General features: G+C 58.2%; 1 protein-coding gene across 2 annotated transcripts; it reads left to right on the forward strand.

Annotated features, from left to right (window-relative positions):
- Window positions 1–6979: 6979 nt before the first annotated feature.
- ATG2A (autophagy related 2A) lies at window positions 6980–27225 on the forward strand. 2 transcript variants are annotated; one of them, XM_024748890.1, is made up of 41 exons: window positions 6980–7250; window positions 9335–9497; window positions 9623–9775; window positions 9917–10019; window positions 10417–10552; window positions 10701–10799; window positions 11087–11183; window positions 11272–11436; window positions 11541–11681; window positions 12219–12456; window positions 12541–12685; window positions 12784–12876; window positions 13311–13469; window positions 13585–13828; window positions 14178–14274; window positions 14400–14556; window positions 15233–15375; window positions 15456–15595; window positions 15681–15838; window positions 16302–16452; window positions 16576–16775; window positions 16880–16960; window positions 17158–17264; window positions 17351–17443; window positions 19105–19175; window positions 19399–19475; window positions 20006–20176; window positions 20300–20426; window positions 20514–20728; window positions 21478–21686; window positions 21953–22088; window positions 23537–23737; window positions 23962–24063; window positions 24261–24345; window positions 24439–24574; window positions 24661–24733; window positions 24908–24990; window positions 25227–25348; window positions 25491–25645; window positions 26670–26822; window positions 26914–27225. In XM_024748890.1, exons 1-41 carry the CDS (start codon window positions 7080–7082, stop codon window positions 27148–27150), a joined length of 5787 nt encoding a protein of 1928 aa, XP_024604658.1. In that variant the 5' UTR covers window positions 6980–7079; the 3' UTR covers window positions 27151–27225. The 2 variants fall into 2 exon arrangements, with proteins under 2 accessions (XP_024604658.1, XP_024604659.1); XM_024748891.1 differs by having other exon boundaries at window positions 20006–20170.

The following is a 27225-nucleotide window of genomic DNA, read 5'->3' on the forward strand; positions in this document are numbered from 1 at the left end:
TAGTTCCCTCACCAATAAAAGCGGCTGCCTGACCAAAGGGGTAATCCCTGCGGGCACCCAGGGACAAGACTGAAGCTGAGCGGGAAGGGGTCCAACTGGCGCTGGGTTCCTGCTTTCTGCAAGGGAGACTGCGTAGGGAGAGAGGAAGACTCAGGAGTCTGCACCAGGAAGCTGGGGGCGATACCAGGACTCCGGCAGGAAAGAGACCCAATCCTATGCCAGGCCCAAAGATTTGGCCTGCTCCACCTGTGCCCCAGGCATTCCACCCCCAAGGGAACCCCACCCTCACTCCAGAATGGCTGGACGCTTCAAAACCCCAGCAGAAACTGGCACTGGACTGGTTAATAGTCTGCAGTGAGCCAGTGCCTTCTGGGAGGGGTGTGGTGTACCCAAGGCTGCTGGGAAATGCAGTCCTTCCTCAGGCCTGCAGTCCCCCTCCCGTCCCTTGCTGTCTAAGGTGACATCATGATCTGGGTTTAAAGGGCCAGCCTAGGAGTGGCAAAGCATCAGAGCAGGGGGTGCTCCCTGGTGCTGCCACCCCACCCCAGGCAAGCTAGCCTCCCTGGATGGGACTCCCAGCCCCTTTGGGACCTAAGATGTGCTACTGCGGTCTCCTGTTCAAAATCCTGCTGCAGGGTATCCAAGGCACAGGTGGACTTCCAGGAGTTTGGCATTCCTGCCAAAATTTTCCAGCTTGTAGTCCGGGACCCCCTTCCTAGCACTCTGGACCCCAACACCTTTCATTCCCCTGGACTCCATCCCCTACACTATGCTGTGAAATCTCCACCCAGCAATTTTGTTTTGTTTTGTTTTTTGAATTTTATTTTATCTATTTTTTATACAGCACATCATTAGTTATCTATTTTATACATATTAGTGTATACATGTCAATCCCAATCTCCCAGTTCATCCCACCCCACACAACCCCACCCTGCCATTTTACCCCCTTGGTGTCCATATGTTTGTTCTCTATGTCTGTGTCTCTATTTCTGCCCTGCAAACCAGTTCCTCTGTACCATTTTTCTAGGTTCCACATATATGTGTTAATATACAATATTTGTTTTTCTCTTTCTGACTTACTTCACTCTGTATGACAGCCTCTGGATCCATCCACGTCTCTACAAATGACCCAATTTTGTTCCTTTTTATGGCCGAGTAATATTCCATTGTATATACGTACCACAACTTCTTTAACCATTAGTCTGTCCATGGGCATTTAGGTTGCTTCCAGGACCTAGATATTGTAAATAGTGCTGCAATGAACATTGGGGTGCATGTGTATTTTTTTTTTTTGCATGTGTATTTTTGAATTATGGTTTTCTCTGGGTATATGCCCAGTACTGGGATTGCTGGGTCATATGGTAATTCTATTTTTAGTTTCTTAAGGAACTTCCATACTGTTCTCCATAGTGGCTGTATGAATTTCCATTCCCACCAACAGTGCAAGAGGCTTCCCTTTTCTCCACACCCTCTCCAGCACTTGTTGTTTGCAGATTTTCTGAATCTGTTTGTGTCATCTTTGATTTCTTTCATCAGTGTCTTATAGTTTTCCGCATACAGGTCTTTTACCTCCTTACTAGGTTTATTCCTAGGTATCTTATTCTTTTTGTTGCAAAGGTGAATGGGATTGTTTCCTTAATTTCTCTTTCTGATCTTTCATTGTTAAATGATTTATTTCCTTCTACTAACTTTGGGTTTCGTTTGTTCTTCTTTCTCTAGTTCCTTTAGGTGTAAGGTTAGATTTTTTATTTGAGATTTTTCTTGTTTCTTGAGGTAGGCTTGTATTGCTATAAACTTTCCTCTTAGAACTGCTTTTGCTGCATCCCATAGGTTTTGGATCATCGTGTTTTCGTTGTCATTTGTCTCTAGGTATTTTTTGATTTCCTCTCTGATTTCTTCAGTGATCTCTTGGTTATTTAGTAACATATTGTTTAGCCTCCATGTGTTTGTGTTTTTTACGTTCTTTTCCCTGTAATTTATTTCTCATCTCATAGTGTTGTAGTCGGAAAAGATGCTTGATATGGTTTCAACTTTCTTAAATTTACTGAGGCTTGATTTCTGACCCAGGATGTGATCCATCCTGGAGAATGTCCCGTGTGCATTTGAGAAGAAAGTGTAATCTGCTGTTTTTGGATGGAATGTCCTATAAATATCAATTAAATCTATCTGGTCTATTATTTCATTTAAAGCTTGTGTTTCCTTATTAATTTTCCCTCTGGATGATCTGTCCATTGTTGTAAGTGAGGTGTTAAAGCCCCCCACTATTATTGTGTTATTGTTGATTTCCTCTTTTATAGCTGTTAGCAGTTGCCTTATGTATTGAGGTGCTCCTATGTTGGGTGCATATATATTTATAATTGTTATATCTTCTTGGATTGATCCCTTGATCATTATGTAGTGTCCTTCCTTGTCTCCTGTAACATTCTTTATTTTAAAGTCTATTTTATCTGATAAGTTATTCCAAATTGTTTTTCTGGAAGGTACCTATCTCCACTTCATTTAGTTGTTTTTCTGGGGTTTTATCTTGTTCTTTCATCTGGTACAAAGTCCTCTGCTTTTTCATTTTGTCTGTCTTTCTGTGAATGTGTTTTTCCTTCCACAGGCTGCAGAATTGTAGTTCTTCCTGCTTCTGCTTCCACCCAGCAGTTTTGCCTAAATAAACAACTGGTCCATGCGAGCATCAGGAGTGGGCAGTGAAACCTCGCGATGAAGTCAGGGAGTGGGATGGGGCCCTTTTTAGAGTCTTCCTTACTCTGCCTTAGGCCTTGTTGACCACTCAGTACCCCAGTGGAACCACCCAGCTGCCTTCCCTGCTGCAGAGGGAGCCTGGGTACCCAAGAGGTACTCACCTACTGGAGCAATAAAGAGCAAAGGCCACAGTTTAGCCAGGCTGAGATCCAGGATGAAACCCCTTGCTCAACAGGTCTTGTCCATTTGGCTCTTGGTGACCTCGTCTGTCAACTGGAAACTCATAATCTCCTCCTTGCCCATCTCCCAGGCTCAGGAGATGAAGCCTCTCCCACGCCCCTGCAGAAGAAGCTGGGGGAGGGCAGGCCCACCAAGCCTTCTACAGCCAGGTGAGGACCCCGAGGCCCAGAGAGGAGAAGTGCTTTGCCCAGGGTTACATAGCCTACCATCAAAGCTGGGACCACGGTCCAGGCCCCCACCTCCCAGCCTAAGTCAGGTGCACGCCAGCGCCAGCCCCCCATCCCAGGTCCCCTGGGGGCTAGTGCCCTGAACTCTGAGGGTCTCCAGGCCAGGTTGGCCATGGAGGGTTGATGCTTTGTACAAAGGGGGTGCTCAGTTTGAGGACTGGGGCACTGAAGTGTGGAGGGCACACATAAGACTTCCTGCAAGAAATAGCCTTTGAACTGTGTCTCAGAATAGATACAATGTCACGTGGGGGGGGAGTTGAAAATTATTTTTTAAATCATCTTTCTTGGGGTATCATTCACATACCACAAAATTCACCCAGTTTGGTGTTGTTGTTTAATGAGTATAGAATTTCAGTTTTGCAAATGAAAAAGTCCGGGAGATTAGTTCCACAGCAATGTGAATACACTTAGCACTACTGAATTGTACTTCTAGAAATGGTAACATTTATCATGTATATTTTACCACAATTCAGACAAAATGCAAAATCCAGGCCCTCCACCATGGCCAAGTCAAAAGCCACAGCCCCCAGGCTACCTTCCGTGATCAATTTTACACCTATCATGATCCCACTGAGGACATTGCCAGAGGGGCTTCTTCTGGGTGGGCCATTCCTAGGGAAGGGAGAGCCTCCCCCTAGGGCCCCTGAGGCCTATAGAACCTGGTTTGCCTTATAAGTTCCCACCTATCTGATGTGGGGAGGCCCCCAAGAAGCCCCACAAAGCCTGGCCCTCTCCTTTTCTTTCTGTGGGGAGGAACCCTGGCCCCATGCTTTTCCAGACCCCTTGAGTTCTCTGAGATCCCGTTGTCCAGTGCCCAGGGCCACTGTATTTGTTGGATTTCTGTGGAGTTCACTGTGTATTGTCTAGGGGGAGGTGGCAGGAAGGAACTTTCTATCCCTCTGAGTCCTATCTACTTCTCTGTTGTGGCACAGACACTGCACTGTGCCCTGGTCACAGAGGGAATCAGGCTTAGGAGTGGACTCACAAGCACCCACTTCTGAGAGACAGATGTGGCTCCTAGTAAAGTTACAATGAAAGACAAGATTTGAGTGCAGCCTCAGTGGCAGGAAGCCAACCTAGGAAGCAGCCACCCCAGATTGGAGGTCTGTCTGGATATAGGGAATGGCCCGGTGTCCCCACCCTTTGCAGGTGGTACTCTCCATTCCCACTGCAGGGGAATGGTAGCTCCCTCCTAGATGGAACATAAGGACAACTTTTCCTAGACTCGAGAATCTGCCCTTCTATTCCCACTGCCTTTGGGAGGAGAAGCGATGCTTGTTCATTCACTTGCTCCACAGGCACTTAGGCACACAGCCTCAGTTTTCCTCTCCATAAAATGGGGGTATTAATAGTGCTGTTGCCAAAATCTTGGCTCCCTGTACACCAATGCCGAATAAAAATACGGAGACAGAGATTTGGAAGGTAAGAAATAGAGAGGCTTTTAAAATTTTCTTTGCCAGGCAAAGGGAAGACACAGTAGGCTAGCACCTCAAGAACTGTGCCCCCCTTCCTGGGGAATTATAGGGATCCTTATAGGGGAGTTTGCAGTCCGAAGTAAGTGATAAGGATCAAAATGGTGAATGTCTTGCATTCTTCTTGCATAATTTCAAAACAGTCACTGCTGGAGTCAGGCAAGCTGGTAATTGGGTCCAGCAGCCCGGTAATTGGGTCCGTTAGTCTCTGGGTTATTGGTCTGGGACCTCCTTTCTGAAATGCAAACAGCTACAAGGGGTGATTTGCTACTAGAGACTATAGGGAGAGCAAATACCAGGTGCAGAATGTAAATTACACAGGATTAGTGGTGACAGGTTAGCTTTGTGAAGGGCGAATCTAACTACAGACATTACAGTTTAGTAACAGTTAAAATAAGACTAGGATTGACTCACTCTTTCAGGCCAGGTTATGTTTCTTCTCTAGCCTGTTCACTGTTCCCTTTATTTACCTTGTTCTCAGGAGAGGGAAAACTTCATTTCTATTTGTGCTGCAACAGTGCCTCCCTCATGAGCCTGTGTGGTAAAGAGCAGATGAAGTCATGCACGTAAAGTGACAAGCCCAGGGTCCAGGACATCACATGGCTCAATTCATGGTGTCTATTATTTTTATTATTAATTTAATGAACACTCGATGAACACAGCTCTGCCCCTGGCCTGTCATGGGGGTCAGGCAGACCTCTTGATTCATTCCACAAGCATTTTCTGAGCAGCCATCTTATTAGCCAGTCTCCTAGAATGGGGCCTTCCTAGTGTTCCCCACAATTCTCTCAGAGGCTGTTCTTCAATCCCTTCCAGGTAATGAGCCTTCCGGCCTACTAACCCAACCCCGGGCTAAGGGGAATAAAACAGTCTCACCAAAAGGAGCGAGGCCACACAGAGCTGGGACTGAGATCCAGATCCCTGACCCCTCAGGCCAGGGTGGTTGCCCTTGCTTCCGGCCAACTTTTGGCTTTAGATTGCAAGAGAGTCCATCTCCCTAGTAAGGCTAAAATGGAATTATCATTACCTGTGGGTATCTCCTAAGTCATCATGATGTAAGGAAGCTTGTGCGACTAACCCTGTAGAGCAGGGGTGGGCAAACCTTTCCTGTAAAGGGGCAGAAAATAAATATTTTAGGCTTTGCAGGCCTCTGTCTCAAGTACTTAACTCTGCTATAGCAAGAAAGCAGCCCTAGAGAGTACTTAATCAAATGAGCATGGCTGTCTTCTACTAAAACTTTATTTGTGGACACACTGTGAATTTCATATGATTTTCACGTCATGAAATCATATTCTTCTTTTGATTTTTTCCCCAACTATTCGAATATGTAAAAACCATTCTTCCCTGGTGGTCCAGTGGATAAGACTCCACACTCCCAGTGCAGGGGGCCCGGGTTCGATCCCTGGTCGGGGAACTAGATCCTGCATGCATGCCACTACTAAGAGTTCGCATGCCGCAACTAAAGAGTCCACGTGCTGCAACTAAGAAGTCCTCATGCCGCAGTGAAGATCCCATGTGCCACTACCAAGACCCGGGGCAGCCAAAATAAATAAATATTTTTTTAAAAAAACATTCTTAGCTCAAGGGCTGTGCAAAACAATAAGCCTCTGCTCAAGGGGGTTAGAATCCATTCTTCATTGAATTCTAGGATTAGAGATATTAAAACCATTATTATTATTCCAGGGAGGGGCTGGAGATATTAAAAACCATTATTATTATTATTCCAGGGAGGGGCTGGAGCCCTGACCAAGTACAGAGAGAAGGGAAGATCGGTTAATCTCCGGTCAAGCATTCCAGGCGAGACCTCCTTCACGGTGGACTCACAGCAACCTTTATAAATCTGTTTCCTTATCTGTAAAATGGTGACAATAATCTCCACCTTAGAGGTTGCTGTGGGGGTTGAATGAGATAGCGGAAGGTTAAGCGTTTTGTAAAATGCAAATGTTTTCACTTAATCGTTTCTAGAGATGCGTACTGGGCTCACACTAAGTATGCCTCTGAAAAGCTTTTTACGAAGTTTAATGGGACACTGTCCCTTTAAATCCTCGCCAACTACCTCAAGTACTAGTCGGACGAGTCAGCACATGCGCATTCTTTTGAGGGGCTGGCACCTCAAGCAACAGCCTTCCCGGAGCCCGTAGGAGAGAGGTTAAAGGTCCTCCCACACAGAATTTATACGCAAGCGTAAATTAATATTGGGAGCCCTATATCTTACCGAGAGCCCAGTCCCTTTTTCGCGCCTGAAGGCTCCGCCCCCGCGGCCAATCAGTAGGCCTTGCCCTTTGCAGTGACCAATGGCAGTGAGCGTGGGGGCGTGGTCAGGCGTCCGGGGGTGCGGCCTGGCGCTAAGAGAAGCGGCGGGGTGAGCCGGGGGCTCTAGTGAACAGCGCAACCGGACGGGGAACGCCGGCGGCCGGCGAGTGGAGGCGGCCCGGGCCCGGCGGTCTCCGAGATGTCACGATGGCTATGGCCGTGGTCGAACTGTGTGAAAGAGCGGGTCTGCCGCTACTTGCTGCACCACTACTTGGGTCACTTCTTCCAGGAGCACCTCAGCCTGGACCAGCTCAGCCTCGATCTGTACAAGGGCAGCGTTGTCCTGCGGGATATACACCTGGAGATCTGGGTGAGGATCCAGGCCCGAGCCCTGGAAGGGTCGGACTGGGGGGTGCAGCATCCTGAGTCTCCCTGCGAAAGGGTCGGACTAGGGGACCAGGCACCGGAGTGGAGAGGCCTTGGGCGTCCGGCCCTTTCCAGGGGTCAGCTGATCGCCTCCAGAGCCAGAAGCTGGACAGAAGGGGCCCCTGCCTCTACTTCACAGGAGGAGAAACTGAAGCTGGGGAGCAGGATGTCACTTGTCTGGAGAACGCCAGAATTAGTGTATCAAATTGGGGGCCTGAGTTGAGCGTGGTGCCAAGGGGCTAAGGAGAGGGTGAGGAGGAACCTCGGAAACTAGGGGGCTCTGGTGTGACCAGGCCAGGGAAGTGACAGAGTTGGGGCACACAGCTGATTAGGGAAGTCTGGCAGGGGTCCAGGGCCCTGCTCTGGGCACCTGTGGGAAAGGTGCCCTGACCTCCTGACCCCACGACCCTGGCTCGGTGGGTGGCGTTCGTCTCCGGATATGGATGTCCACAACCGCGTCAGCACCCCTGTTGATCAACACGTTGTGTGACTGCCACCGCTGCCTACTTCCTGCTTTTAGGAGAGTGGGATGGACTGAATGGGTGTTTGGGGAGGAGCTTGGGCATCAGCATCCCCACCTGGAGGAAAGCCCTTGAGGAAAGGTGGAGAGATCTGGCCTTAGGCAGAGAGGAGAGAGATGCTGGGGAAGCAGAGAGGAATAAGCTCTGGGTCAGAGGCCTGCGGCTGGGGGCAGTGAGGAGCTGTGTCTCACGGTTCAGCTGACCTGGGAAGTTGCAAAGGAGCCACCAGTTAGAGGCGCCAGACCAGGGCTGGCACTGGGTCAACCCTCCAGTCCAGAGCAACAGGGGTGGGCATGGGGACAGGGGCTTCGCAGTTTCCTGGGGGAGCAGACAGGGTGCCTGGCCTCAATACAGTCTGGGCAGGAGAAACTGGGCTTTAGGGTAGACCAGGTCTTCCTGAGCAAACGTGGGGTAGGCGGAGACCCCTGAGCCCAGACTTGGTGGCACCTCTTGCCTGTGAATCCCAGTGCGGGAGACCTTTTCTGACCTCTGACTTCAGCCTCTTAGGCTAGCCCAGACCTCTAGGCTGCCTTTCTATACTTCTACCCGCCCTGCCCTCTGGTTGGGGATTTGAATTGGCTCCTAGCTAGGCTGCTTTCCTGCCCGGCCTCCAGGGAGGAGTTGGGCCCTGGTGGAATGCAAGTGCTTTCCCAATATGCCCGCCCTTCTCCAGGCTGCCACGCCTGCAGCCCCTCCCTTGCAGACCCCCAAAGAAGCCAAGTGCCTGGGTCTCAGTCTCAGTTCCCATAGTACACTGGGTGACTAGGCTAGTCCCTTCTCTTTAGGCCTCAAGTTTCCCCATCTGTGGATCTGTAGGTGAGGAATTTGCACGTGATGTCTGTGGGCCTTCTAGCTCTGCCGTGTATTTCATTCATGGATCCAACAGGTGCTTACTGAGGCCCTCTCTGGGTGGCACCACACAGAGCACCTGGAGTCACACAGAGAAGGCAGGTGGGCTCCTGCCCTCAGGGAGCTTCCAGACTGGTGGGGGGGCTGCTCCTCTATTTGTCACCAGGGGCTCTAGCCTTGTGCCTCAGAGAGAGTACAGCTACCCCAAGTGTTTGGAGTTGGGGGGCCCCCTCCAGCTCAGGTCAGCCCCCTGCCTGCCTCTCCTGGACACTCCCCTTAATCCACACTCGCCCAGGTAAATGTGGGCTGCTGCTCTCTCTGCCAGGCCTTTGCATGTGCTGTGCCCATGCCTGAAACCCTGCCTTCCATCCCCTCTGCCTGGCTCCCTCCTCTTTGTCCTTCAGCTCTGCCCTCCTCTGGTTTGAAAGACTGGGCACTTTGGACTGTGCGATAATAGGGCGGGCCAAGAGTAGGGATCAGTGGAGCCAAGAGCAGGGATCAGTTGAGCAAAGGTAGGATCTTGTAGGTAGCATGTGGACGGACAGGGGGAGTGAGGGTGCTCTCCGAGGTGGAACAGCCAGGCAAGGAGTGCAGCAGCCAGGGAGACGGCTGGGTTTGGGGCTTCCCTGAGCTGGCTTTGTCTCCTGCCTGCTCCCAGTCTGTGAATGAGGTGCTGGAGTCCATGGAGTCGCCACTGGAGCTGGTGGAAGGCTTCGTGGGCTCTATCGAGGTGGCCGTGCCCTGGGCCGCGCTGCTCACCGACCACTGCACCGTGCACGTGTCAGGCCTCCAGCTCACCTTACAGCCCCGCCAGGGCCCGGGTGAGGACAGAGCAAAGCTGGGGCGGGGGTGGGGGTGGGGGTGCGGGAGAAGGCGGTGCGAGTGGGCCTGGGCACCCAGGAGCTGACTGGGCCTGCCGGCCCTGAGACCCTCTTCCTACCTGCAGGGCCGGGGGCTGCCGACTCACAGAGCTGGGCCTCGTGCATGACCACGAGCATGCAGCTGGCCCAGGAGTGCCTGCGGGATGGGCTGCCCGAGCCCTCTGAGCCACCACAGCCCCTGGAAGGACTGGAGATGTTTGCCCAGACCATTGAGACTGGTGAGCAGGCCCCGCCCGGCCACTGTCGCCCCTCCGTGGCCCGCAGGGCAAAGGCCTCAGACAGCACCCTGCTGCCTGACAGGGAAACTCTGTCTGGCCCTTGCGGCTCTGCCTGACCTGAGACCCCTCCCCACCTCTCAGTACTGCGAAGGATCAAGGTGACCTTCCTGGATACTGTCGTGAGGGTAGAGCACCCGCCCGGTGCTGGGGAGCGTGGCGTGGCAGTGGAAGCCCACGTGCAAAGGTAGGGGCAGGCTGAGTGGGGGCGCTGGCGTGAGGGAGAGGGGGAGTGAGGGGCTGCTGAGTGGCCCTGGCCCCACCTGCACCCCCAGCCTGGGCTCCTGGGAAGTGTCAGGGCAAGTCTGGGTGGGCCTGGGCTGTGGCCAGGGCAGCGGGCGGCGAACTGTGTTGTGAGCCTGGAGTGGTGTCCCGGGGCCAAGTGGTAGAGGCCTAGGGTAGCGGGGCCCCCGGGGTCAGGTGACACGCTGAGGGTCTGGGGAGCAATGGCCGCAGAGGTCCAGGATGGCCTGGCTATGATGGGACGGCTCCGCAGGCCAGACTTCGCTAACCCCAGACTCCTAGAACAGAATGCTGTGTGGGGAGAGGGCGGCCTGGGCAGGAGCTGATCCTACACTCCCCAGACTAGAGTACTGCGACGAGGCCGTGCGAGACCCAAGCCAGGCACCGCCCGTGGATGTGCACCAGCCCCCTGCCTTCCTCCACAAGCTGCTGCAGCTGGCGGGGGTCCGCCTGCACTTCGAGGAGCTCCGCCCACAGGTGGGCCGACTCCGGTCCGGACCATCTCTTTCTCCGTCTAATCCCTGTCCTCTCTGGCCCTTGACCCATCTTCCCCTCTCCATCCCTTCTGACCATCTTTGGCTGCATCTTTTCAATCCCTCCCCTCCCATGTCTTCTTGTCTCCCAGGAAGGACCCCCAGAGCCTCCCTTGCAGATTGGCAGCTGCTCAGGATGCCTGGAGCTGACAGTGAAATTGAAGCAAAATGAGGCCTTCCCAGGCCCCAAGGTGGGTCTCCAGGCCCCTGGGGAGGAGGGATTATGCCCCATCTCAGAATCCTCCTTAGCAATGCTGATCTTCCCTGGGACGCAGAGGGGTCGTCAGGTGGGGAAATCACTGCCTTCTAGGCAAGTGGAGAAACTGAGGCTCAGAGTGGTCAAGTTGGAGCCAGGGTCACACAGCTAGTTGGTGGCAGAGCTTAGCCTGACGACCGGCGTCCTACCTCCTCAGGGTGAGGGCACGTGGGTGGCGGCAGTGGCTGGTGTAGGCTCCATGGTTGCTTCCTCCACCCCCAGCTGGAGGTGTGTGGGCAGCTGGGCTCCCTGCACCTGCTCCTGACCCCACGGCAGCTCCAGCAGCTTCAGGAACTGCTTGGCGCACTGAGCCTTGCAGGTGAGGCCTCTGGGCGGTCCAGGGAGTGGGATGGCTGGGAAGGCACCGGCAAGACTGGACTGACACAAGGAGTTGTCCTCCCCCGTAGACCCCGAGGGCCTGGTCGACAAGCTGAACAAGAGCCGCCCACTAGGTGCTGACGATCTGTGGCTGATTGAACAGGATCTGAACCAGCAGCTGCAGGCGGGGACCGTAGCTGAGCCCCTCGGCTCAGACCCCCTTTCGAACCCCCTTGTCAACTTGGAGAGCACTGGTGGGTATGGAGCCAGAGCCAGCAACTGGCGGGGTGTCTGCTGTGGCCTCAGGAGTCAGGGGGCTGAGCCCGGGTGCCTCTGACCCCCTTCCTCTGGCCCACAGACCTCTTCTTCTCCATGGCGGGCCTCACAAGCAGTGTGGCCTCAGCCCTGTCTGAGCTCTCCCTCTCCGATGTAGACCTGGGCACCTCTGTGCACAGCAACATGGCCTCCCGCCGGCTCTCTGCTCAGGGCCCCCCAACCGGTGAGTCCTCCAGGGGCAGGAAGAGCTGGAAGAAGGCTTGGTGCCGGTGTCATCTTTGCTACGCGCATGTGGGAGGCCTCCAGCGCTGCCTGGAGGTCCACCGTTGGTGACTTGGTTCCGTGGGAACGCTCAGGGGAGGTGGCGGTGCGATGGACAGAACCTGGGTTTCGGAGTTAGAGACCTTGGGCCGAGCACTTAAACTCAGTTTCCCCTTCCATAAAAAAGGGGTGAGATCTGACCCTGCCAGGCCACACGTTTGAGCTGATGTTTATTGAGAGATCGCGTGTGTCAGGTACTGAGTAAGTGCTTCGTCACCTCCAGTTCTTCCAGCTTCCTTGAGCGGGTTGAATTGAGCTTGGACTCAGTGTCTGGCATAATAAGGCTTCACGTCACCCCTGCCTGGCCAAGCCCCTGGCCAGAGTCACGATCCAACTAGTCCAGGGCTTCTCCTGGCCCCTAGACCACTGTCTGACTGTCACTTTACCTGGGATGCCTATGAGCTCTGGGGAGTCTCTGGTGAAGCCTTTGTCCTCTCAGGCAAGACAGCCCCTGCACCCCCCTCGAACACCCTGCGCCCCGACTCGCTGCTGAAGATGACCTTGGGGGGTGTGACCCTGACCTTGCTTCAGACATCTGCCCCGTCTTCCGGACCACCTGACCTCACCACCCACTTTTTTGCGGAGTTCGATGCCACCAAGGATGGGTCCTTCGGCTCCCATGACTTCTACCATCTCCGACCGCGCTTCCAGAGGGCCTGTCCCTGTAGCCATGTCCGGTACAAGCCCAAGGCGGGCCTGAACTAGAGGGGACTCCCTGAGCCCCTGAAGCCCACCTTCTGATGCCCAGCTTCTTCCCGTAGGCTAACGGGTGCCGCTGTGCAGCTTTCCTGGGAGCTGAGGACAAGCAGGGGCCGGCGGATTACCAGCACGGAAGTGCACTTCGGGCAGCTCGAGGTGCTGGAGTGTCTGTGGCCCAGGGGTACTCCGGAGCCTGAGTACACAGAGGTAAGGGCTGAGAGCCAGTGTGTGCACGGCAGGGCCTAGAGGTGAGGGTGGGCCTGGGGGCTCGGCCTGACCCTGTCGTCTTCCATGTCCTGTCCCAGGTCCTGAGCTTCCCCAGCGGCCTGCGGTCCCAGGCCTCGGTTCAGCCTTGCGCTCACCTGCGCCACACGCAGACCCTGCGCCGGCTGCCCAAGGTAACCCACCCTGCTCCAGGCCCAGGGGCCCCATGGTGTATTGCCCCCCACCAGCCTCCCCTGGTGCCTCCCTGCTCCCACCCTCCACCCGCCTTACCTGTGCTCAAACCAGAGCACACCTCCCCATCCCGGAGCCCTTGAGTACTTCCGGGCCATATACATGCCATTCTCTTAGCCCCTCTCCTGGCTCATCTTGGCAAACCCCTGCCAGCCTCCAGGGCTGGAGGTGGTAAGTATTGGGTGGTTTTCGTTAAACGAGCATGGTTGTCTGCCCCGAGCAGGCGGTGAAGGTCTCCTGGGTTCCTCACCCAAGCTCTTCTCCTCACAGCTTGGGAGGGCTCCGTGTCCTTTCTGTTTTTGCTCAAGGGGAACCCTGCCCATCCTGCCCTCACCCACCCCACAGCCCTCGCTGACCTGAGCACCCTCACCCTCAGAGCCGGCCCCGGCGCCCAACTGCCTGCCATTGTCACTCAGAACTGGCCCTGGACCTGGCCGACTTCCAGGCAGATGTGGAGCTGGGGGCCCTGGACCGGCTCGCTGCCCTGCTGTACCAGGCCACCACACCCCCTCCCGAGCAGCCGGCTGGCCTGCTGGTAAGAGGCGCAGCCAGGGTGGAGAGCAGGCCGTGGGCCCTCTGGCTCTCGGCCACAGTTGGGTGGGGGCGGGGGGGCTAGCAGCAGCTCTGACTCCCCCCCTCCCCTCCCCAAGACAGAGCCCCCGCCAGCAGCTGAGCAGCATGCAGTGGTGCGGCTCTCGGCACCCCGGGCCACACTGCAGCTGCGCTTCCCCATTGCTGACCTGCGGCCTGAGCGGGACCCCTGGGTGGGCGGGGCCGTGCGGGCCGAGCAGCTGCGCCTGGAGCTGACTGAGCCCCAGTTCCGGTCAGAGCTGAGCAGTGGGCCTGGCCCCCCAGCCCCCACCCGCCTGGAACTCTCCTGCTCCGACCTCCATGGTAAGAGCCCCCCCAGGAGACAACCCCTTGGGCAGGGGGCTCAGGCCTCTAGGAGAGGTGGGCTTGGGGCCATGGAAGGGGCTGGGTCACGATGGGGGCAGACCCTGGTCCAGACCTCATCTGCTTCGTGAGGCACCAGCATTGGGTATCCCAGGGCTCCTCTGGGCAGCGGGCAGAGTGGGCCGCTTATCCCTGGGCCGCTGCAAACTGTGGGCGCGAGGGAGGGCACGGGTCTGTACACAATAAAACACAGCTGTCATGGGGGTGCTCCCACTGACCCACCTGGTCTTGAAGAAGAAATGGGGAAAGGTGGCAGTGACAACCCCCCGTCCCTCCCCATCCCATCCAGTCACCTACGAAGACGGAGAGAAGCCACCTGTCCCCTGCCTGCGGGTCTCCAAAGCCCTGGATCCCAAGAGCCCTGGGCACAAGTACTTCCTGCCCCAGTAAGTTGGGGCTCTGGGAGGAGCAGACAGGAGGGGAGGGCTTTGCTACTGAGGGCAGTGGGAGGCCACTTGGGACCAGGGGCTGGGGGGCCCTGCAGGCCAGTGACAGGCCTGTGCCCTGGCAGGGTAGTGGTGACCCTGAACCCCCAGCTCGGCGCACAGTGGGAAGTGACCCCGGAGAAAGGAGAGGAGCTGGAGTTGTCGGCCGAGAATCTGTGCGAGCTTCGGGAGCCTGAGCCCTCACCCTTCTCCTCCAAAAGGACCATGTACGAGACGGAAGAGGTGAGGTCCAAGGCCTTTTGGGTCTCACGGGAGCCACTTGGTGGCTCTGGGTCAGGGGGACAAGGCCACATGGGGCACCAGAAAATGTGAACCAGCAACAGTGAGAATTTCATTTCTTCCACTGTCTCTGGTCAGTGGGGAGTCTCAGGGGGCCCAAGAGTGAGGGCAGCGCCTAGGGGACACGGGCCCTCGATGTGGAAGATCATGGCCTGTCCCATCAGCCATTTCCCAGCAGGGTACATTTGGGCCTCAGGATCCTCTTCTCTGAAGGTGATGAGGATTGAGTGAGAGGTAGTTAGGGGCCTGGCCTCTGGGCCAAACGACCTGGGTTCGAATCCAGCCTCTGCCACTCAGTGGCTGTGTCATCTGGGGAAGTTGTCTAACCTCTTGGAGAGTTACCTACAGATGAGTCTCCTCATCTGGAAAGTGGGTATAATGACCTGTCTCATGGGCCTGTCGTGAGGATAAAGGGGTTAACATAAACGAGGCCCTTGGAGCAGGGTTTGCATGCAGTCAGCGCCTCAGACAAGATGGCTGTCATACATCCCAGCAGAGAAGGGCTCATGTGGATGAATGAATGAATGATAGGAGTTCAGGAAGCAGACCTGGGTCAGATTCTAAGGCCGGCAGCAGGCCCTGACATCTCTCACATCCCCTTCCCTGCTCCCACACCTAGATGGTGATTCCTGGAGACCCTGAGGAAATGAGGACCTTTCAGAGCCGGGCCCTGGCGCTGTCCCGCTGCAGCCTGGAAGTGGTCCTGCCCGGCGCCCACGTCTTCCTGCCCAGCAAGGAGGTCTACGAGAGCCTCTACAACAGGTGGCGACGTGGGCAGGGCAGGGGGTGGCAAGGGGCTGGGCCGGGCCTCCCTCACCGCCGTGGTCCAACTGCCCTCTCAGGATCAACAACGACCTGCTCATGTGGGAGCCCGCGGACCTGCTTCCCACCCCCGCCCCTGCCACTCGCCCCTCTGGCTTCCCAGATGCCTCGGGCTTCTGGCATGACAGCTTCAAGATGTGCAAGTCTGCCTTCAAGCTGGGTAGGAGGGGCACCCTGGTGGGGCCCTGGGGCCGGGGCCGCCCTCCCAGGTCTCCTTCCCACTCGGCTCCTTGATCTCCCCCCAGACTCGGACTCGGACGACGAGGACACCCACTTCTCAGCGGGGGCATCAGGCACCCCCCAGCGCCTTGCCCCTGAGTCCCAGAGCCCTCACTCCCAGAGTACCTTCTCTACACTGGTGACGGTGCTAAAGGGTCGGATCACGGCCCACTGTGAGACCAAGGTGAGCACAGCCCAGGGGAGGTGAGCCCCTGACTCCAGAGCCCCCACTGGCAGGAGAACAAGGCCTGTGTGAGCAGCTCCAAGTGGGGAATGTGGGAGACAGAGGCCCCACCGGGGGCCGAGTGCGGCCTGTCCAGCCAGTAGCACCCACCCGCCACCCACTGACCCACCCATGCTCCCCCACCCATCCCATCACACCCCGTCAGCCACTAACTAGCACCTGCTCTACGTACGGTACTATGCCAAGGGTCCGAATGAACACCATCTGATGCTCGGAGGTAGACAGGGCAGGGATGACCCTTCCCCTCTGGCAAAAGAGAACGTGCTGCTCCGGACCTCCAGCGCTCTGGGTAGGGGCTGAAGCCGACGCTAGTCAGGCCCGGGCTCCAAGAGGCGCCCTCACCCCTGAGGGTGTGGAGGCCGCTGAGCGTAGCTGGTGGGGCTGAGCCACGTGCTGCCTGCAGGACGAGTGCGGGAAGCGGCTGGAGGCCACGCACGGGGAGCTGGTGCTGGACGTGGAACAAGGCACCATCTTCAGCGTCTGCCAGTACCGAGGCCAGCCGGGACTCGGCTACTTCTGCCTGGAAGCTGAAAAGGCGACACTGTACCACCGAGGTGTGAGGGCTGGCGGCCAGTCACCGTGGGGTCTCTAGGGTACATGGGGAGGGGAGCTCCTTCAGGAGGGATGGAGTGGGTGATCAGCCAGCTTGGCAGGGGGCTCACCAGATGCCTCCTCAGCGGCTGTGGATGACTACCTGCTGCCCAGTCGCCTGGAGCTGCCCACCTTTGCTCCTCCGGCCCAGCTGGCCCGAACCATCTACCCGTCGGAGGAAGGGATGACTGAGCAAGGAGGCGTGGGCCGCAAAGGCCAGGGCCGGGGCCCCCACATGCTGTCCACCGCGGTGCGCATCCAACTGGACCCTCACAGGAACGTCAAGGTACAGCCACGCCTGCTTCTGGCCCACCTGTTTGGCCAGGGCCACTGCCTCCCTGGTGCCTGGAAGGCTGGGCTGCCGCCATGCTGACTGTGCCCTGCCCCCAGGAGTTCCTGGTGACACTGCGGCTGCACAGAGCCACCCTGCGCCACCACACGGCCCTGCCAGAACAGAGCTGGCACTCCCAGGTGAGGGAGGGTCGCGTGGGGGGCGTGGGCTGGGCCAGAGCTGACCTTGGACTGGAGCCGACTTCTGGGTGGAGCCCCTGGGCAAGGGTGTGACAGACAGCTGATGGGCAGCAACTGGAGAGCTGTGCTGCGGTTGGGGGTGTTGAGGAAGAAAGAGGCCCCCTCCTCCCCTGTCCCTTTCACTCTGGCCCCCAAAGCTGTTGGAGTTCTTAGATGTCCTGGATGACCCAGTGCTGGGCTACCTGCCTCCAACGGTCATTACCATCCTACATGTACACCTGTTCTCCTGTGCCGTGGACTACAGGTACCCAGGCTCAGGGGGCTGGGGGCCAGGGGCTGGGGCCCCTGTGTAAGGAGCCTGCCCCAACCCAAATGTGATCCACCCTCCAGGCCCCTCTACCTCCCTGTACGTGTCCTTGTCACTGCTGAGACCTTCACCCTCTCCAGCAACATCGTCATGGACACCTCTACCTTCCTGCTCAGGTATGCGGCTCCCCCACCCGAGCTCCCCGTCCATCCCACCCCAAGTTGGCTGCAGCTGCCACTCCCCCAGGGTCCTGTGTACCTGCTGTATATCCTCAGGTCCGTCTGAGCCTTTCTGGACATTTAGGTGATCCCTCCCTGGGGAACAAGATTGGGTTTTACCTTCCCAGAGTCAGTCAGACCTTCAAATCAGAGCCTTAAAGGTGTTTGAGCTCTCTGACCTGATCACCTCACTTCTGGTAGTTGTCCTTAGGATAGAAGAATAAGAAAGGTAGAATGTAATGCCTCTGTAGTATAATTCAAAATAGTCAAAACTTGTAAACAACTTAAATGCCCCCACATTACGACCTCAGTCAGTAAACGTGGCCCACTCAACCATTAAAGTCAAATTTAAGAATAACATTGAAAAATATGGGGAAATGCCATAGTACAATATTTATATAGAGATATAAAACTATATATATATATATATTTTTTTAAAGATTTTTGGGGGTGTGTTTGTATGCGTCTCTGTGTGGCTTCATAGAAAAGACAGGATGGAGATGTATAGTTGTCCCTTGGTATCCCACAGGGGATTGGTTCCAGGACCCCTCGTGGATACCAAAATCCAGGGGCACTCAAGTCACATATAAAAGGGTGCAATATTTGCATATAACCCATGCACATCCTCCCATATATTTTTTTTTAATTTATTTATTTAATTTATTTATTTTTGGCTGCGTTGGGTCTTCGTTGCTGTACGCGGGCTTTCGCTAGTTGTGGCGAGCAGGGGGCTACTCTTTGTGCTGCGCTTCTCGTTGCAGTGGCTTCTCTTGTTGCGGAGCACGGGCTCTAGGCGCACGGGCTTCATTAGTTGTGGCACGTGGGCTCAGTAGCTGTGGCTCACGGAGCTCTAGAGTGCAGGCTCAGTAGTTGTGGCACACGGGCTTAGTTGCTCCGCAGCATGTGGGATCTTCCCGGACCCGTGTTCACTGCATTGGCAGGCGGATTCTTAACCACTGCGCCAGCAGCGAAGTCCCTCCCATATACTTCAAATCGTCTCTAGGTTGCTTAATAATACCCAACACAATGTATATGCTATGTAAGTAGGTGCCAGCGCATGACAAATGCAAGTTTTGCTTTTGGGAACTTTCTGGATTTTTAAAAAAATATTTTGATCCGCGGTTGGTTGAATCCTCAGAAGCAGAACCTGCAGATATGGAGGGCTGACCGTATAAGGTGCTTTTCTCAGAATTCGGGATTAGCTATACTTTTTAAATATTTGAAAGGAGCTTATGTTAGGTTGCCATTAAAATAAGGACTTATTTTAAAAGAACAATGCAGGCTGTAGGGGGAAAACAGGACATTTCCCTCCCAGGGCTGCTATGAAGCCCAGGTGAGGTGGAGAAGCTGGAAGTTTTGGGAGAAAGAAATGCTGCCCGGTTGCCTCGAGTGCCTGTTGTCTGGGCCTGTGGTACAAGACTCCAGGCCCAGTCTCCCCACTGTACAGACAAGAACACCGAGGCCAGAGAAGACCCAGCACTAGTCTTCTCTTGTGGGCTTGGGACCCCCTGTTGGTGCCCCTGCTGCCCGTCTCTATGAGCAAGCCCCACCCCTGCCGGCTCCTTGGGAGCTGCCGCCTGCAGTGGCTCCCGGCCCTTCTCAGCCCCGTTCCCCCCCAGGTTCATCCTCGACGACTCCGCCTTGTACCTGTCCGACAAGTGTGACATGGAGACCCTGGATCTGCGGCGAGGTGGGCAGGGCCTGGACTGGGCTCCCTCCCGTCTGAGGGGCTGTGGCCCCCGGCCATACCCAGAGCAGCCCGCTGTCCTCACCCAGCTGCTGGCCAGGTCCTCAGCGCCCATGCACACGTGCACGCACACAAGGGCTGCACCCAGACAAACCCTAGATTCTCGCAGCGGGGCCGGGGCCTGGGTAGGAGGAGGCAACGGGAGCCTCTCCTGCCTCTGCCTCAGATTATGTCTGTGTCTTGGACGTTGACCTTCTGGAGCTCGTGATCAAAACCTGGAAGGGGAGCACTGAGGACAAACTGGTGAGTGTGGCTGTCGCCCAGGGTCCCCCAGAGCCAGAGCAGGGACTGGGGCACGGGAGCCTTCGGGGGATCACTTTTCCCCACGCACCGTCTCTTTGTTTCTGCTCCCTGGGCCCAGGCTCAGGTCCCAGTCACTGACAGCCCTTCCCTGTGGTTATTGGCCCTCCTGGGAAGGGCCAGACCTTTGGTGGACATCCCTCCCTATGAACCCTGCCAGCAGAGGGCAGCTGTAGCCACGAAAAAGCAGGGCCTCAGAAGTCAGCCTTTCTGGGTCTCCAGTGTCCTTATCTGTAAAAGGGAGATCCCAGGCCCCGCTGGGATCACTGGAGACGGCGCTCAGAGGCCTTCACGCGGGAGTGCACTCTTGCTTCCTCAGGCGGCCCTGGGCGAAGCCCCTTTTACTCTCTAGGCTCAGTTTGCCCATGTGTTCAAAGGGTAGTTGGCTGACCGCCCCAGGGGAGACCTGGCCCAGTCCTGTCTGAGTCTGGTGGGGCTAGAGCCCCGGCTGACGCCCGCCCCCAACCCCGCAGAGCCGGCCACTCTTCGAGCTGCGCTGCTCCAACAGTGCGATGCACGTGCATAGCTGTGCTGACTCCTGCGCCCTGCTGGTCAGCCTGCTCCAGTACGTGACGAGTGAGGGCGACCTGCACCCCCCTCCCCGGCCCCCCAGCCCCACGGAGATCGCCGGCCAGAAGGTACAGGTGAGGCCTGGCCGCACAGGCCACCAGAGCCCGCCATGGCCGCCAGGGACCTGGTGATCGGGGAGCCCTGGGGCCCCCCTCCCTCCCGACACGCATTCACCAGTCCTCCCCTGCCTGGCGCAGCTCTCGGAGAGCCCTGCCTCCCTGCCCTCATGCCCCCCAGTGGAGACAGCCCTCATCAACCAGCGGGACCTGACCGACGCCCTCCTGGACACGGAGCGCAGCCTGCGGGAGCTGGCCCAGGCTTCAGGTGGGCTCAGGGTGCTTTGGGGCCAGCAGACACAATCAGACACCCACATCGGGCATCCCCCTAAGCCGGCCTCTTTCTCCCCCACAGGGAGCCCCTTCTTTCAGGCCTCTCCAGTGTCGGTCTACCTATTCCCAGGTGAACGGAGTGGGGCCCAGCCCCCCTCGCCCCTGGTTGGGGCCCCCACTGGCAGCTTGGGGTCCCACTCAGAGGCCAAAGAAGAGGAGAAGGAAGAGGAGGGGGATGGAGACACTCTGGACAGCGATGAGTTTTGCATCCTTGACGCTCCTGGCCTGGGCATATTGGTGTGTGGTGGGCAGGCTGGGCAGGGGCCTGGAAGAGGGTGGCTCAGTTCTAGGCCCTTCTAGAGCTCCCACTGTGAGAGAGGCAGGAGGTGGTCAGTATCAGTGGGGAAGTGGGGTTGGGTCCCTGGGGAGGCAGCCCTCACTCTGGGCTTTGAAGGAGTTGACGGACTTCCAGAGGAAGTGACAAGGCATGGAGTCCTGGGCAGAGGGACTGGGACGTTCAAGAGTAGGGAGGGGGCTTCCCTGGTGGCGCAGTGGTTGGGAGTCCGCCTGCCGATGCAGGGGACACGGGTTCATGCCCCGGTCCGGGAGGATCCCTCATGCCGCGGAGCGGCTGGGCCCGTGAGCCATGGCCGCTGAGCCTGCGTGTCTGGAGCCTGTGCTCCGCAACGGGAGAGGCCACAACAGTGAGAGGCCCGCGTACCGCAAAATAAATAAATAAATAAATAAGAGTAGGGAGGGATAGGAGCAGGGCAGGTAGCGGGAGAGCGAGGAGAACCACCTGGCTGCAACGGTGCTGGCCTCCCGGCCCCCAAGTGCCAGTGGGAATGACGTCCAGACTCACTGTCACACACAAGACCTGACAGGGCCGACAGGAGCAAGGGGCACTCAGGCTCTTAGGATAATCGCCCGTGAGAATCACCTTTTGTGAAAAAAGGGAGACAGATGCGAGGATGAGGGATAAACAGGTGGCCTGGACTGGGGAAAGCTTCTGTGGCCTATATGTTCACTTGGCCTCCTCCCTGCAGCCCCAAGATGGGGAGCCTGTGGTGACACAGCTGCATCCAGACCCCATCATAGTGCAGGACGGGCACTTCTCACAGCCGCTGGGCAGCACGGACCTGCTGCGGGCACCTGCCCACTTCCCAGTGCCCAGCAGTCGTGTGGTGCTGCGTGAGGTCTCCCTTGTCTGGCACCTCTATGGGGGCCGAGACTTTGGCCCCCATCCCGGACACAGGTGAGAAGGAGAGGGCGCAGGTGGCAGCTGTGGCAGTGGGGCCCCCAGGAGATGAGGGCCGGGCTGGGGTCCAGTTCTGACCCTCAGCAGCTGGTAACCTTGAGCCAGATCCTCACCTTCTGGCCTTATTAACTCTTCCTCTTCCCTTGCCCCGCCTACCTCCCAGGAGAGGGTCTCTTGCCCCAGGCTGAAAGTCCTGCTGTGATGGGAGGGAATGAGGAAAGGGGCTTCCCCTGAGTCAGCGAGTCCCTTGTTCCTCTTCCCAGGGCAAGAGCAGGCCTCACAGGCCCCAGGAGCTCCCCTTCTCGCTGCTCCGGCCCCAACCGGCCCCAGAACTCCTGGCGTGCGCAGGGGGGCAGTGGCAGGCAGCACCACGTCCTCATGGAGATCCAGCTCAGCAAGGTGAGGCCAGCCGGGGTGGGGCACCGGGACAGGCCCTCGTGTCCCTGCTGCTCAGCTAGCACTCACTCCACGGGAACTCCTGCGGGCCCCTGCTCCTGTACTAGGTCAGCTGCTGCCATGCTGTTCCAGATGCTGGATGTAGCGATGAGCAAAGCAGACAGAAACCCTGCCTTCCTGTCCCTTGTATCATAGTGGAGGGAGCCCAGTAAGACTATATATACAGATGCTCAGATGTGATAAACGCGCAGGGAACGTAAACAGAGGGGGCACTGGGAGTGCTGGGGAGGGCCGGAAAGCGCTCGTGAAAATATGCCGTTTTGCAAAGATGTGAAGCCACAGTGAGCCAGGGAGAGGTTTTCAGGCAGAGGGCACAGCGTGAAGGCCGCAAGCTGGGAGCATCCCTCGCGTGTCCCGGGAGCAGCAAGGAGGCCAGCGAGACTGCAGCTGAGCCGGGAGGAGGGCAGTAGGAGGCGAGGCCAGAGATCCAACCCAGACTAGGCCGCGTAAGGCCCTGTAGACCACGGATGGTTTTGGTTTTTACTAGAGGGACGGTGGAAAGAACCACGGGCTGGGCTGCTGGACTGAATGTGCGTGAGGGAGAGAGCAGGCCGGGCTGACCTGAGAAATTGTGCAGGTCAAGTGCCGCTTACTGAGAGTGAGCCCACACAGACCCACTCCCTGAGCTGGTAAGGGCGCTTGTGCTGAGAGGACTCGGGGATGTGCTTCAGAGTGGTGGCCGGGGCTCCTCGGACACCCGACGGGCCGGGGAGCCAGTGCCAGCGCCGGCTGAGGGGGAGACAAGGCTGGGGCGAGAACCCGCCGGTGAGGGAGGCTTTGACCTGTCAGGGGCAGGAGAGAGGCCAGTGTACTCCAGGTCAAGGGCAAGGGCCGAAAGCGGGCTTTGGAGGGGGAAGCACGGCCTCGCCAGGCCACAGTGAGGAGTTTGCAGGGCGCCAGGTGGGTGGGCAAACGCTTTACAAAGATCCCTCTGGGTGGGTGGAGAGGGGCTGGAGGGGACGAGCAGGGGGGCAGGGCAGGGGGGCCGGGCAGGGGATGGGTGACGGCAGCTCAGAGACCAGGTGCAGCTGTGGCGGTGACAGAAGTGCAGCGGGACTGGAGAGATGTTCTCAGGAAGCAAAACTGACAGCCGTAGTGATAGAGAGATTGCAGCGGGAGGACCGAACCAACGTTTGCACTTAGGGTGATAGGGGGACAGGTGCCACTCGGGTGACGGGAAGGCTGGGAGATTGGGGGCAGGTTGATTCTCGGGAGGCAGTCGGGTTCATCATGGCCGTGGGGCGTCTGAAGTGCCTGTGACACAGCCGTGTGGAGGCGTCCAGGTGGCAGCCGCTGTGGGACTGAGATTGGGCTGGGAGAGGAGGGGCCTGGGGTGAGCCCCCTTCGCTGTGCAGCCCTGCCTGCCGCTCAGGCCTCCGTCCGCCCCGCAGGTGAGCTTCCAGCATGAGGTGTACCCGGCAGAGCCAGGCCCCGTAGCCCCCGGCAAGGAGCCCGAGGAGCAGCCGCTGTCCCGCCAGGTGTTCATCGTGCAGGAGCTCGAAGTCCGAGACCGGCTGGCCTCCTCCCAGATCAACAAATTCCTGTATTTACACACGAGTGAGCGGATGCCACGGCGCACCCACTCCAACATGGTACAGGCCTTCCGCACGGTCCACCCTGAGAAGGGCACACGCATGCTCGCGTGCACACGCATGCATGTACACATACAGACCCCGGTTGTCTGTGAGCCCGGGAGGGGGGCGGGGCCCAGGCGGGCTGAGCTGAGGGAGCAGCACGTGCAGGCCCAACTGGGGGAGCAGTGGGGGCCGGGGGCCTGAGGCCCAGTGGGTGCCCAGAGCTCACCCTCTGCCTTCAGCTCAAGATCAAAGCGCTGCACGTGGCCCCCGTGACCAACCTGGGTGGGCCCGAGTGCTGTCTCCGCGTCTCACTGCTGCCGCTGCGGCTCAACGTGGATCAGGTGAGTGGGCTGCGTGGGGCAGAGCCTGACGTGATCAGGTGAGTGGGCTGCGTGGGGGCAGAGCCTGACGTGAGCCCGCTGCCTCCGGGCCTCTGCGGCTCAACGTGGATCAGGTGAGTGGGCTGCGTGGGGGCAGAGCCTGACGTGAGCCCGCTGCCTCCGGGCCTCTGAATCTGACCTGCTCCTCCCCCCGGCAGGATGCTCTGCTCTTCCTCAGGGATTTCTTCACCAGCCTGGCGGCCAGCATCAACCCTGTGGTCCCGGCGGAGACCTCCACTGAAGGTGAGCAGCTGGGCAGGGAGGGGAGGGTCTGGGCCTCCTGCCTCACAGCCATGCCTGGGCCCATCCCTGGTCTGTCCCCCGCCTCTCCTCCAGCTCACCCTGAGACCCCAGTCCAGCCCAGCGGCCCCCAGGAAGGGCAACCCGAGGGTGTGGAGACCACCAGCTCCCAGGAGGCTGCAGGCGGTAGACACGGCGCCTCCCCTGCTGAGCAGCAGCCCATCTACTTCAGGTAGGGCCTTGGGCTGGGGGCCCCGGGCCAGGCTGCAGGGGATCAGGCCAGTGACCACAGGACCCCTTTCCCCACTCCCCACCCAGGGAGTTCCGCTTCACGTCCGAGGTGCCCATCTGGCTGGATTACCACGGCAAGCACGTCACCATGGACCAGGTGGTAAGCGGGGCTGTCAGGTCCCCATTCTGCCCAGGTGTGGCCTGCTCTTTGGAGGCCAGGGGGCCAGGGCTGTGTCCAGGCACCGTCGGCTACTGTCAGCCTCTAGTGGCTCCTGTGAGCTGGGCGGGTCCCTGGGTCCCATCACGTAAACTCCAACCCCTCCTCCCTCCCCAGGGCACTTTCGCAGGCCTCCTCATAGGCCTGGCCCAGCTCAACTGCTCCGAGCTGAAGCTAAAGCGGCTGTGTTGCCGGCATGGGTGAGCCTCCAGGCCTCTCTCAGGGCCCTTTCTCTGTTCCTGACTGTGGCCTTGGCCAAGACATCACCCCTCTGGGACCTCAGTCTGTGCTCTGTGAAATGGCCACAGTCAATCCCTCCGTACGGGGCTGGGTGGAGCCGTGGGGAGTGTTGGGGTGCCTTGGGTCCTCCTGGCCCTGTGACCCCTCAGCGTGTGGCTCTGCCCCACCCCACCCTCCTCTTCTCTCCCCTTCCTAGGCTCCTGGGTGTGGACAAGGTGCTGGGCTATGCTCTCAACGAGTGGCTGCAGGACATCCGAAAGAACCAGTTGCCTGGCTTGCTGGGGGGCGTGGGCCCCATGCACTCTGTTGTCCAGCTCTGTGAGTATCTGACTTTGGGGGCTCTTGAAAATGCCATACTCTTGGGCAGCCTAGAAGCCGCTACTGGGAATAGGTGGAAGAGTTCCCACAGCAGGGTAGGTGGGGGCAGCCTTGGGCATCTCTGACCACCCCGTCCCCCCAGTCCAAGGGTTCCGGGACCTGCTGTGGCTGCCCATCGAGCAGTACAGGAAGGATGGGCGCCTCATGCGGGGGCTGCAGCGGGGGGCTGCCTCCTTCGGCTCATCCACAGCTTCAGCCGCCTTAGAACTCAGCAACCGGCTGGTGCAGGCTATCCAGGTGAGTGGGCCCCCAGCGTCCAGGCCATGCAGGGCAGGGCGCCCAATTCCATCCCCAAAGCTCTACTGAGGGTAGGCCACCTGGGAATGTGGTATCTTTCGAGGAACAGTCACGGAGAAAAGAGGCCGAGTGACTGGCTTGGGGCCCACCGTGGCTCCCATGTGGGAGGGTGAGTGCCCCCAGGCTTTAGAGCCCACTGGGTCTCTGGTCATGGCTGTGTCCTGAAGGGGAGGGAAGGGGGCTGGCTCTGTTTACCGACAAAGAAACTGAGGCCCAGAGACTGGCCCTGGTTCATTCAGGCCTCACGCTTTGCCGGACCCAGACGGGAAGGCAGGGCGTTATCCTGTGAGCAGTTGCAGCTGAGTACCCTGGGTTCTGGAGTAGAGGGGGCCGACAGGCAGGTGTTTGTGGTCAGTCCTAGGAGGTGAAGGCGTTTGTGGCCAGTCCTCAGAGGTGAGGAGCGAGCTTGCAGATGCACTGGGGGGTGGGGGGCAGGGTCTCTAGAGAGGAGGCTGGAGGGATCGGCAGGCATCTGAGGGCCACCCCCAGGGCATTAGCTGGGGTGTAGGACAGCCAGGTGAGGAGGTTGGGGGGGAGGGAGTGACACCGGGGGCGAGAGAACAGAGGAGCCAGCGGGCAGAGGGTCACACTCAGTGATGGCTTAGTGATCTGTGGGGATGGGTCAGGGGAACCCAGGCTTCCGCCAGGGCCGCCCCTGGAGCTGGCAAGGAGCAGGAGGCAGAAGGCCGTGCGCTGAGCTCGGGCTGCATCTGTGGCACCCACCGGCGGGCAGGGTGCCGGGTGTGGTGGTCAACAGGAGAGGGGTGGGTCCAGAGGACATTAGGAGAGTCCCCTCAGGAGGCTTGCAGCCCCCTGGCCTGGGTGGTGGGAGCTTGGCAGGACCCCAGGAGCAGCACAGTAAAGCATGGATGCGGGGAACGCAGGGTTTGTGGGGGTGGGCTCCCACCCGGTCGTGGGTGCTTAGTCCCCCTCTCCTCATCTGGTGCCCGCCGTGCTCCCCCAGGCCACAGCCGAGACGGTGTACGACATCCTGTCCCCGGCAGCGCCCATCTCGCGCTCCCTGCAGGACAAGCGCTCTGTGCGAAGGCTGCGGAAGGGCCAGCAGCCGGCTGACCTTCGGGAGGGTGTGGCCAAGGCCTACGACACAGTTCGAGAGGTAACGAGGCCCAGCCCTGCTCCCATTCCTTCCCCATCCTCCCCCCCGGCCCTCCCCCAGAGACCCCGGCACTGACCTCCAACCTCCACAGGGCATCCTGGACACAGCTCAGACCATCTGCGAGGTGGCGTCTCGGGGCCATGAACAGAAGGGGCTGACAGGCGCTGTGGGGGGCGTGATCCGCCAGCTGCCCCCAACGGTGGTGAAGCCCCTCATCCTAGCCACAGAGGCCACGTCCAGCCTCCTGGGGGGGATGCGCAACCAGATCCTCCCTGATGCGCACAAGGACCACGCTCTCAAGTGGCGTTTGGACGAGGCCCGGGACTGAGCCCCAGGCGCCCGGGACCCCAGGGCGCGGCCTGCCCACCCCGCCCAGCCCGCCCAGTGGCACTTGCTCCCGCAC

This window comes from Neophocaena asiaeorientalis, unplaced genomic scaffold (genome assembly GCF_003031525.2).
Source record: "Neophocaena asiaeorientalis asiaeorientalis breed wild unplaced genomic scaffold, Neophocaena_asiaeorientalis_V1.1 scaffold43, whole genome shotgun sequence".
In the NCBI taxonomy this organism is placed as follows: domain Eukaryota; kingdom Metazoa; phylum Chordata; class Mammalia; order Artiodactyla; family Phocoenidae; genus Neophocaena; species Neophocaena asiaeorientalis.

What these genes read in the sequence shown, in the direction of transcription:
- ATG2A (XM_024748890.1), top strand. Translation starts at nt 7,080, where the DNA reads ATGTCACGATGGCTATGGCCGTGGTCGAACTGTGTGAAAGAGCGGGTC. An exon ending in TGCTCAGGGCCCCCCAACCG is followed by an intron (nt 11,682 to 12,218) that starts GTGAGTCCTCCA and finishes TTGTCCTCTCAG; the next exon opens with GCAAGACAGCCCCTGCACCC. An exon ending in CTCCTGGCCTGGGCATATTG is followed by an intron (nt 20,729 to 21,477) that starts GTGTGTGGTGGG and finishes TCCTCCCTGCAG; the next exon opens with CCCCAAGATGGGGAGCCTGT.